Source organism: Mastomys coucha, unplaced genomic scaffold (assembly GCF_008632895.1).
Source record: "Mastomys coucha isolate ucsf_1 unplaced genomic scaffold, UCSF_Mcou_1 pScaffold3, whole genome shotgun sequence".
Taxonomy (NCBI): Eukaryota; Metazoa; Chordata; class Mammalia; order Rodentia; family Muridae; genus Mastomys; species Mastomys coucha.
In genome coordinates, this window is record NW_022196909.1 from 40,230,578 (window position 1) to 40,241,263 (window position 10,686).

At 50.5% G+C, this 10,686-nt stretch overlaps 1 protein-coding gene across 1 annotated transcript in view; it reads left to right on the plus strand.

Moving 5' to 3' along the window:
• Window positions 1–10,686, plus strand: part of Ggt5 (gamma-glutamyltransferase 5) — a 24,673-nt gene that overhangs the window by 8,360 nt on the left and 5,627 nt on the right. Inside the window, exons 2-11 of the mRNA XM_031347117.1 lie at window positions 1,038–1,168; window positions 1,395–1,490; window positions 2,381–2,576; window positions 3,178–3,335; window positions 3,786–3,932; window positions 8,445–8,581; window positions 8,894–9,084; window positions 9,466–9,572; window positions 9,738–9,856; window positions 9,980–10,090. Coding sequence (XP_031202977.1) covers window positions 1,038–1,168; window positions 1,395–1,490; window positions 2,381–2,576; window positions 3,178–3,335; window positions 3,786–3,932; window positions 8,445–8,581; window positions 8,894–9,084; window positions 9,466–9,572; window positions 9,738–9,856; window positions 9,980–10,090 — 1,393 coding nt within the window. The remainder of the gene's footprint in view (window positions 1–1,037; window positions 1,169–1,394; window positions 1,491–2,380; window positions 2,577–3,177; window positions 3,336–3,785; window positions 3,933–8,444; window positions 8,582–8,893; window positions 9,085–9,465; window positions 9,573–9,737; window positions 9,857–9,979; window positions 10,091–10,686) is intronic.

Consider the following 10,686-nt stretch of genomic DNA (forward strand, 5'->3'; position numbering starts at 1 on the left):
AGATGAGCCAGCACTCCCATACTCTTGTAACTCCAGCTTCAGGGACTCCAACGCCTTCTTCTGGCCTCCACACGCGCGCGCGCGCGCGCGCGCGCACACACACACATACACACACACACACACACACACACACACACACACACACACACACAAATCAGTCTTTTAAAAATTGTACCATGCCCAACTATATATAGCAGTCTTGTTTTAGTTCATGCTTCTGGCTCCATTCCACTCCAGGATTACATGTGTAACGATGGCCTTCCCACCTATACTAACATTTAAGCTAAGGAGCCACAGTGAGGCCGAGTTCAGGATGGACTGGTTGGGTCACAGATAACGGAGTCAAGGGAAGATGTGGGGTCAGAGGCCCCACAGAGTTGTGGGGGGAGACCTAGGTCTGCCCTCGTGGGTCTTGCGTTCTTTCTGGTACCTGGAGGTTAAATGGTAATCCTAGAGGTGCCGAGGAGGGTCTCTGCGTGTGAAGAAAGGGGCAGTCCTCGGTGAGTGGTGACACAGGCCAGTGTCACCAACAATTTGACGTTGAAGCACCTGCCCTTTGAACAGATAAGGGGACACCTGTCCCCAAGAGCATTGTCATAGGCTTGGGGACAAAGAAAAAGGCATAAGACTCATCAGTCCAAGTGCTGGACCCTAGTGAAGGATCCTGGGGTCACCCACTAAAGGCCATCTCAGACACTGGAGTCTCGGGATGGGTTACCGGGGCTCTGGTTCTACCTGTTGCAATGGGCCAATGTTGCCGGGAGCTCCAGGGGATACTGGCATCAGAGTCATTTGGAAACTGGGAACCACCTTACATATGCCATAGGGACGTGGCAATGCCATCATGCCGTCGGTTGCAATGGCCTGACAAATGGGCAGCTGGATTTGAGGGTGTGTCTTCTCACCTCCCCTGGGGTCTGGTGCCTGCCTTACAGACCATCAATCTGTCCCTGCTTCCCAGCCAGTGCTGGTCAGACGAGCCCAGGAAGAGATGAGGTAGGGAAGCCAGATCTCTGATTCGGTGTCATGTCCCCTAGAGCCATCCTCCAGCAGCGGGGCTCGCCTGTGGATGCCACCATCGCTGCCCTGATCTGTACTGGTGTGGTTAACCCTCAGAGCATGGGTCTGGGCGGAGGGGTTGTCTTCACCATCTACAATGCATCAACAGGTGGGCCCTCACGGGACGCCCCCTGGGGGACACAGACTCCTGTCAATCACGGGACACTTGCTTCTTGCATGCTTCTTTCCGGGTACTTGTGGGGACCCTTTGCACTGCTTTTGGTCTCTGTTGTGTGAAGCCCTGGTGGCAGGTAGCATTCCAAGGGGTTAGCACAGAGATAGAAACCAAGACTTAGAACAAATTGGGGCCATCTCTCATCCCTTCTCAACTCCAGGGAAGGTGGAGGTCATCAATGCTCGGGAGACAGTGCCAGCCAGCTACGACCAGCGCCTGCTGGACCAATGTAAAAATGCCCTGCCACTGGGCACAGGTAAGGCCGTGGGAAGGGTTCTTCCCCCACCCCCACCTACAGAATATTTTTTATTGATTATTTGGGAATTTCACAACACACACCCAATCATACTTCTCAGTCCCCCCATGACTGTGTCCTACCATCCTCCCACACCTCCTCCCCCCAAAAAAGAAGGAAAGAAAAAAAAATTAAGTCCAGTTTGTACTGTAAATGTACTCACTGGAGCACAGTCAAATTTTGTGACGGGCTCTTTAGCTAACCTAATTCACTCTGTTATGGGCTTGTCCAGAGCAGCCCCTCCAAAGGGTCATTATGTCTCACGGACAGGCTGTGAAACCCTGGGCATGAAGAGACTTGGACCCCTGACCTTCTGGTGTGTGTTGGAAAGCTTATTTTGGGGGGAAGACTCTGAGTCAGGGTCATAAGGGTCCAAGGGTCATAAGACCACTTTGGGGGGAGCCCAATGGATATGGGTTGATGGGACAGGAATCCTGGGTCCAGTTTATTTGAGGGCAGAGTAGGCTCTGGGGTGGGAGTGGGGTAGCCTCGGCTTGGTTCTGTCTATTGCAATGGCAGTCTTTCTTTCTTTCTTTCTTTCTTTCTTTCTTTTTTTTTTTTTTTGGTTTTTTGAGACAGGGTTTCTCTGTGTAGCCCTGGCTGTCCTGGAACTCACTCTGTAGACCAGGCTGGTCTCGAACTCAGAAATCCACCTGCCTCTGCCTCCCAAGCGCTGGGATTAAAGGCATGTGCCACCACGGCCCAGCAAGGGCAGTCTTTCTGTGTGGACTTTATATGAAAGGCAATGGGAGCCACTAGAGGTCGATGCCAGAAACAATATGGTCAAGCACAAGCTCCAGAGGCTGGGGTGAAGTGCTGCACCGGGCTAAGGAAAAGTGCCTGTTACGCAGGGGCCCAGTGGATCGGGGTTCCTGGGGAGCTACGAGGCTACGCTGAGGCCCATCGCCGCCATGGCCGCCTGCCTTGGGCTCAGCTTTTCCAGCCCACCATCGCCCTGCTCCGAGAGGGTTTCCGTGTGCCCTTTATCCTCAGCCAGTTCCTCAACAACAGCATCTTGCGGCCCTTCTTGTATTCATCAACTCTGAGGTGAGCCCTGTAGGGTAGCCGTCAAATCTGCATCCAGACGGAGCTCAGCCACAGTCCGAGGGCACCGGTGTTTCCTCAGCGGGAGAGTTGACCCTAAGGGTCAACTCTTTACAGCCAGGCTAGCTAATGCTTTTCTGTCTCCGGTCAGAACCTAATTTGGGCTAAGAATGGTTTACTCCTTCGGTGCTGGCTTTCTTCTGCTTGTCTTTGGGGATGGCAGATAGCATTTGTTTGTTTGTTTGTTTGTTCCGAGACAGGGTTTCTCTGTGTAGCCCTGGCTGTCCTCGAACTCAGAAATCCTGCCTGCCTCTGCCTCCCAAGTGCTGGGAGGCTCAGATAGCCTTTCTTGCTCAGCTAGCTCAGTGATGGGTCCTCCCAGGAGGTAACAGAGTAAATCTGGGACGCCAGAAAGGTTCCATAGCCCAGGAGGGTGGGTGGTAGCACCAGGCCCACGTCTAGACAACCAGTTCCCCTGTGCTTCCGTGTTGGGACCATGGTTGTTTCCCCGAGAAGAATCCTGAAGTTTTCTCTACAGTTCAGCAGGCATGTGAATGTCCGCTGGGATCTGGCATCAGCCTGAGGTTGCCTCTTATCCCCCTAGACAGCTCTTCTTCAATGGGACAGAAACCTTGAGAGCTCAGGACCCATTCCCATGGCCTGCTCTGGCCAACACCCTGGAGACTGTGGCCAAGGAGGGTGCGGAGGCCTTATACACGGGGATGCTGGGCCACATGCTGGTGAAAGACATTGCCCAGCAAGGTTAGCCGAACGAACGGATGCTCCAACACCCAGACCAGCTAGGGAAGAGTCAAGTTCTGGGCATGGGGGGTGGGTGTTAAAGTCACACCTTTCCCAGACCCTCCAGTACTATGGGGCTCTCCAGGAATTCCCGGGAGGCCAGGCACCCTTGTGGTCCAGCCTAGTCGTTGCTAGCCTTAGGGGTCTCAGTGGTCAGGAACCTTGAGGGGCGGAGCTTTTGCACATCTGCCTGTAAGGGGGCCATGGCAGGCCTGGGTGGCCAAGCTGACCTTCTGTCTCCTCCTATTTCCCACTTCACCTTCCTCTGCTCTCTGCCCACCACCCTCTGAGGCTAGCTACATCACTAGCAGGCAGAAGAAACTTTTCCCTACTCCCTGAGATGAGTCGCCACTCCTGCTTGTTCTTTGGCAACTCCCGTCCACACCTGGAGCTCTCACCATCTCTCTCCAGGAAGCCAGCTGACAGTTCAGGACTTGGCTACCTTCCAGGCAGAAGTGGTGGAACCCCTGGAGATGCCCCTAGGGAACTATACCCTGTACTCACCGCCGCCGCCTGCAGGGGGCGCTATTCTTAGCTTCATTCTCAACGTGCTGAAAGGTAAGACCTTCTCGGGCCTCCCCTCTCCCCTCCAGCCTCGCCCTGCGGGGAGAGCTTGAGCTCTCAGCTCATCGCAGACTTTGGGGGAACACATTAGCTTCTCATCACTCTAATATATTGCTGGACACAGCTACTTATTAAGAAAAGTTTAGTGTTGCGAGTTTAGCTCAGCGGAAGAGTACTTAAGAGGCCCGGCTCCTTTCTAACTGCCCTCTTGTAAGAACTACCAAAGAGTCACTTGTGAAGCACATTCCAATGGCAAACTCCTCCCAGTGGCCTATAGACTTCCTATCAAGTCTTATCTCTTAAAGGTCCAGCCACCTCTGAGCGCTGATACCGTGGGAATCAAGGCTCCAATCTCAGTAAGCCCTCGGGGACACTCAGGACATAGTCTAATTATAGCCTACGGCCACCGTGGTTTTCTACGTACTAGGTTAACAGATAATATGATATCTAAGACTGTCGAGGTCAGTGGTCAGGACGGTAAGTGTAGAGTTGGCCTCTGTCTCAGGAACTGGGCTATTTTGTACAGAAGGATGTGTGGCAGCTGGGCGGTGGTGTTGCATGCCTTTAATCCCAGCACTTGGGAGGCAGAGGGAGGCGGATTTCTGAGTTCGAGGACAGCCTGATCTACAGAGTGAGTTCCAGGATAGCTGGGGCTACACAGAGAAACCCTGTCCCGAAAAACAAAACAAAAAACAAAAAACAAAAACAAACAAACAAACAAACAAAAAACACACAAAAAAAGGAGAAAAAACACCAAAAAAAAAAAAACCAGAAACAGAAGGAGGAGGCACCCTTTCCTTAATATGTGACCCCGTCTCAAGGCACAGGAGCAGAAGGCTCTGAAGGTATCAAACTGCCTGTCAGGTGTACACTCAGGGCTGAAACAGCCCAGAGAATCATAGCCTGAAGGGACTGCCCGAGGCCTCACAGTTCCGGGAGCTAGAAGACACACAGCCGGCTGCACACAGGATGGGCGCCCTCTCCCGGCTTCCTTCTGGCTTTCCTTGCCTTGGGCTGCATCAGTCTAGACTCCATCCCTGTCAGTACGGATTGCACAAAACCTTATACACACTATACGCTTCCCTGTGGCTACATTTGTGAAAGCGTTCATATAAATTAGGGGCAGTCAGACACCTACAACAGCCTTCTCGCCTCCAGGAAGCTCTTATGGCTTCTCTTCGGTACATGTAAACCACCAGCATTGTTGCTGTTGGTCAGCTTTTCGTTGCTCTGACAAATAAATACCTGCGATAAAAACTTGCTCTTAAAGAGAAAGGGGTTTATTTTGTCACACGGGGCTTAGAGGTGTTGTAGAAATATTTAATCTCAAATGGGTTAACTATTCTGCCTTTCTACTCTGCCTTTGATCATTCAGTTCCCAGATAAAAGTCACACAACTTTTTTTTAAAGATTTATTTATTTATTATATGTAAGTACACTGTAGCTGTCATCAGACACTCCAGAAGAGGGTGTTGGGTCTCATTACAGATGGTTGTGAGCCACCATGTGGTTGCTGGGATTTGAACTCAGGACCTTCAGAAGAGCAGTCAGTGCTCTTAACCACTGAGCCATCACTCCAGCCCAGGTCACACAATTTTTATATTTATAAAAAGCCTTAATCAGCACTAGAGCTGGTTAGATATCTACCTTGTAAGCTATTAGAGTCTGTTTCCCCATCAGTATCCCCATCAGTAACCCTGTTTTATAATCTGCCATGTTCCATTTGGGCAGCTCTTAACTCCAACTGGCCAGCCATCATGGCCATATTTTTTCTTTTCTTTCTTTCTTTCTTTCTTTCTTTCTTTCTTTCTTTCTTTCTTTTCCTTTGGGGAGGGGTTGGTTTTTTTGTTTGTTTGTTTTTTCAAGACAGGGTTTCTCTGTGTGGCCCTGGCTGTCCTGGAACTCACTCTGTAGACCAGGCTGGCCTCAAACTCAGAAATTTGCCTGCCTCTGCCACCCAAGTGCTGGGATTAAAGGTGTGCACCAACAGTTCCCGGCATGGCCATATTTTTATGACTCACCTAACCCATGGCTGCTTCCTCCTCTCTCTACCTTCTTCTCCCCGCTTGTGGTCCTCCTCCAACCCCAAGCCCAGGACCCCAAGTACCACCTATCTCAATTCTGCCCAACTATAGGTTGTAGGCATCTTTATTCACCAGTCAGGGATAACTTAGAGGGCAAGGTCACAAAGTGTCACTTGGGTCTACATGCCTTCTTTGGAGGTAACCAGTCCTTGGGACCAGTATTTAGCATTACAATGCATAGCAAAAGGCCAAACTTCAACGTACAGGTTTCTGCCCTGGTTTGGTTGGCTCTGTTGTGTTGGGGCCTGGGGTGAGGCAGTATACCGTGCCAGGGACTTGCAGGAGAGCAAGACATTCAAGGCTTCTGGGAGGTGAAGGAGAAAAGAAACTACAAGCCCCACTGAGCACATGACCTAAACCATCCTACTCGCCCTTCCTTCACTTCCCAGTAGGTCAAGCTCAGAAACAAGCTTATGAGTGTGCCCTAGGGACTTATGACACCTTGACATAAGTACTTCAGTGTGGTGACAGTTGATCACATAGGCCAGAGAGCTCAGTGGGAGAATTCAGGACTAACATGTGCCATGTGCTGGGGTACCAGTAGCAGTGCCGTGTGTGTGTGTGTGTGTGTGTGTGTGTGTGTGTGTGTGTGTGTATGCTATTATTATTAATAACTGATTAGCTGGGTGGTGGTGGTGCATGCCTTTAATCCCAGCACTTGGGAGGCAGAGGCAGGTGGATTTCTGAGTTTGAAGCCAGCCTGGTCTACAGAGTGAGTTCCAGGACAGCCAGGGCTACACAGAGAAACCCTGTCTCAAAAAAACAAAACAAAACAAAACCTGATTAATGAGCAGGCAGCAAATACTGTATGAATACACTAGACAATGAAATGATTTACATCCTTGGTGTGACGGAGCAAGGTAGCACAAGACTTAATCACGTTTCTCAGAATGACACTTAAAACTCATGGAATGTTGGGCTGGGGAGATGGCTCAGCAGTTCAGAGCACTGACTGCTCTTTGGAAGGTCCTGAGTTCAAATCCCAGCAGCCACATGGTGGCTCACAACCATCTGTAATGGGATCTGATGCTGTCTTCTGGTGTGTCTGAAGACAACTGTAGTGTACTTACATTTAATAAATAAATAAATTTTAAAAAACTTATGAATTATTTATTCTGAAAACTTTCCACTTAATATTTTCAAACTGTGACTGACTGCAGGTAACCGAAATTGTGGAAAGTTAGACCACAGGCAAGAGGGGACATCTCTGTGAGTCTGACTTATAAAGACGGTGTGGCCTTTAATGCGGGTGCTCAGGAGGCAGTGGCAGTCAGAACTCTGTGTTTGGATCTGTGACTGTTTATATTTATGTTAGTTTGGGTTCCCAAAATTGTTTGTATGGGGGTTTGTGTGTTTGTATGTAAGGTTTTAAGGGACCCTGTCCACAGTTGGTTTTGATTGGTAAATACAGATGTCAGCAGCCAATGGCTGGCCAGGACAGACGGGGGGGGGGGGGGGTGTCTGAGGATTTTACTGGGCTTGGGACAGAGAGAAAAAGATCTGCCATGCCAGGAGAAGGAGAGGAAAGACTTCATGTCTGCGAAGGTGCAGGACAGAGAGCATAGCTGCCATGAGGAACAGGAAGAGAGAGACCCAAGAGAGCTGCCCAACTGGGTCCAGAGCAGCAAAGATGGAATATAGAGTTTAATAAATAATAATTTGGGAATATTGGGGGAGGTAGAATAGCCACGTAGAGGTTAAAATGGCCAGCCATTGAATTATTTTAGACATATTAAAATGTAAAGAATATATATATTCATATTATATATATATCATTCAAGAACCCACCCAGAAAATTGGGGCAGGTAACCTGGAACCCACCACCAAAATTTATTTAATTAATTAATGCTACATGGATCTCTGAGTTTGAGGCTAGCCTGGTCAACGGGGCAAGTTTCAGGATAGCCAGGGCTACACAGAGAAACCCTATCTCGAGATAAAAAGAAAGACACATGTGATTCCACTTAGGGCTAACATAGTGAATTTCACAATGCAGGGTAAATGCCTCCTCTCAAACTCCTCAACATACTTTGTCATATTAACTCTTGTGCATGGGCTGGAGGGATGGCTCAGCGGTTAAGAGCACTGCCTGCTCTTCCAGAGGTCCTAAATTCAATTCCCGGCAACCACATGGTGGCTCACAACCATCCTTAATGAGATCTGATGCCCTCTTCTGGGGTGTTTGAAGACAGCTACGGTGTACTTAGATATAATACACTTGATCTTAGCCAAAAGGCCGAGAAGCAATTACTACTTAGATATAATAAAGAAAGAAAGCTTTTAAAAATAATTCTTGTGCTATATAAATCAATATTATCAATTTTTATGGATTCTGAGAATAAAAAAATGGGTAAATCTTTCGGGGGGGTCCAATATTCACCCCAATATACAAAGAACCCCCAGCACCCCTCTACCTCCCCAGGATTCAACTTCTCTGCAGAGACGGTGGCACGGCCAGAAGGAAAAGTCAACGTGTACCATCACCTTGTAGAGACTCTCAAGTTCGCGGTAGGGCAGAGGTGGCGGCTATGGGACCCTTCCAGTCACCCAGGGATACAGGTAAGGCTTCAGGGGACTGATGGGGTCCCCTCCCCTTCCCTAGAATATAGAATGAATTGAGGGTCAGGACAGGTGTAGGGAATGTGTGGCAATTCTTTGTAGTTCTTGGCAGGGATATCCAGTGGTTCCGAGGTGTTCCCAGATATAAGCAGGTAGGATCTAGGCTTCACACGGGCTAAAGGAAGGCCCTTCTAGGATAGCCGGGAAGAAGGGTTCCCCAGCAGGGAACGAGCTCATCCTGCCTTCTGCTCTGAGGACCACTCCCCACCCCCACCCCGGGCTCCTCAATGACTCACTGACTGCTCACCCCAGAACATCTCCCTGGACCTTCTCCGAGAGGATCTAGCCCAGCGCATCCGCCAGCAGATCGACAGCCGTGGTGACCACCAACTCAGCCATTACAACCTGTCCGGGATCAGGGGCAACGGGATGGGCACCGCTCATGTGTCGGTGTTGGGAGAAGATGGCAGTGCTGTGGCAGCCACCAGCACCATCAACACACCGTGTGTGGGACCTGGGGGGAGAGGCGGGGCAGATAGGACTCAGGAATGGGTGGGCAGGGGAGAAGCAGAGCAGACAGGCCGGGGGGGGGGCGGGGGGTAGGCAGGCCCTCTCCTTTGCTCCTCACACTGCAGATTTCTTTGCTTGAGTTTGGTCTACACCCACTGCAGCCTCTTGCTTTTACTTTCTCTTCTATTTGTCTGGCACCAGAGATATCCCTTGCTGAGGAAAGCTATTGCTAGGGGGGCCATGAGCCAGGTCCTGTGGGGGGGGGGCAAAGGGGATCTTTGAGGGCCGTGGGTGTTGCAGGGCTTTGGTGTGCTCGCCCCGGGGTTCTTGAGAGCCAAAGCATCAAGCTCAGGCTCCACATTGCCTGTCTGCAGCTTTGGCGCCATGGTGTACTCCCCACGGACAGGCATCCTCCTTAACAACGAGCTGCTGGACTTATGCCGGAGACACAAACCAACTTCCACGCTCACTCCTCCACCTGGTGAGAGCAAGGCCTCCTGCCCAGCATGCCTCGAAGAGAGACGGAGGAGAGTGGGTGGGGAAGCTAACACACCCCCCTATGCGTCGCCCCCATCATTGAGCACTGTGCCTGAAGGAGAGCTAGGTGGCACTCCTGGAGGGTGTGGGTGATGTTTCTCGGCCCCAGTTCCAGGTGAGCGGCCGCCATCTTCCATGGTACCCTCCATCTTGGTCAACAAAGGCCGGGGGTCGAAGCTGGTGATCGGTGGGGCAGGTGGGGAGCTTATCATCTCTGCCGTGGCCCAGGTGAGTCTGAAGGTTCCTGGCTAGAGTGTCCCCTCTCGGCGAAACTCCCTGGGGTGGGGGTGGAGGTGTCATGGTAGGATGGCCAGCACCTCCTCCTTTCCCGTGCCCTCTTATTTCTTCCAGACTATCATGAATAAGCTGTGGCTTGGCTTTGACCTGACAGAAGCCATTGCAGCGCCTATCCTACATGTCAACGGCAAAGGCCACGTGGAGTATGAGCCCAAGTTCAACCAGGTGAGGCTGAAGTCCCACCTACTTCCTGAAACCCCTGCTACTCAGTGCCTTCTACTACAGAACCCAGTAACGGCATGTGCCAGGCAGGTCTGCTTCATCTTTAGGAGCCACAAGGCATTGAGAAGCCCAATGGGAAAGGCAATAGGTTAGTCCCATGGCAGCCAAGTCAGAGAGCAGGCTGTTGGCTGGGCTTCTCCCAGGCTGAGGACCTCAAAACCTTGTCCTCTTTATACCATTTCCAAGAAGCCTTTCTGGCTGCAGCCAGTTGGATGTTCCTTCTTGGTGATTTTTTTTTTTTAATCCTCGTGTAGTTTGGAACTCACAGTTGAGAGTTTATAAATGAAAGAGTTCGCTTTTCCTATGGGATTTTGCTCTAGAGTGCTAGGTTATGATGCTGTTTCTTCTTCCAGACCTGTGGTTCCCCGACTAAGACCCCCCCACCCCCCAGAGCAGGACCAGGAGCTGAATTCTCTTGACTGGTTCCCTACCACCTTCTTCCCAGACACTTAGCTTTCTGGAAGTTTTCTTTCTTTCTTTCTTTCTTTTCTTTTCTTTTCTTTTCTTCTTTTTCTTTTTTTTTTGTATTTTCGAGACAG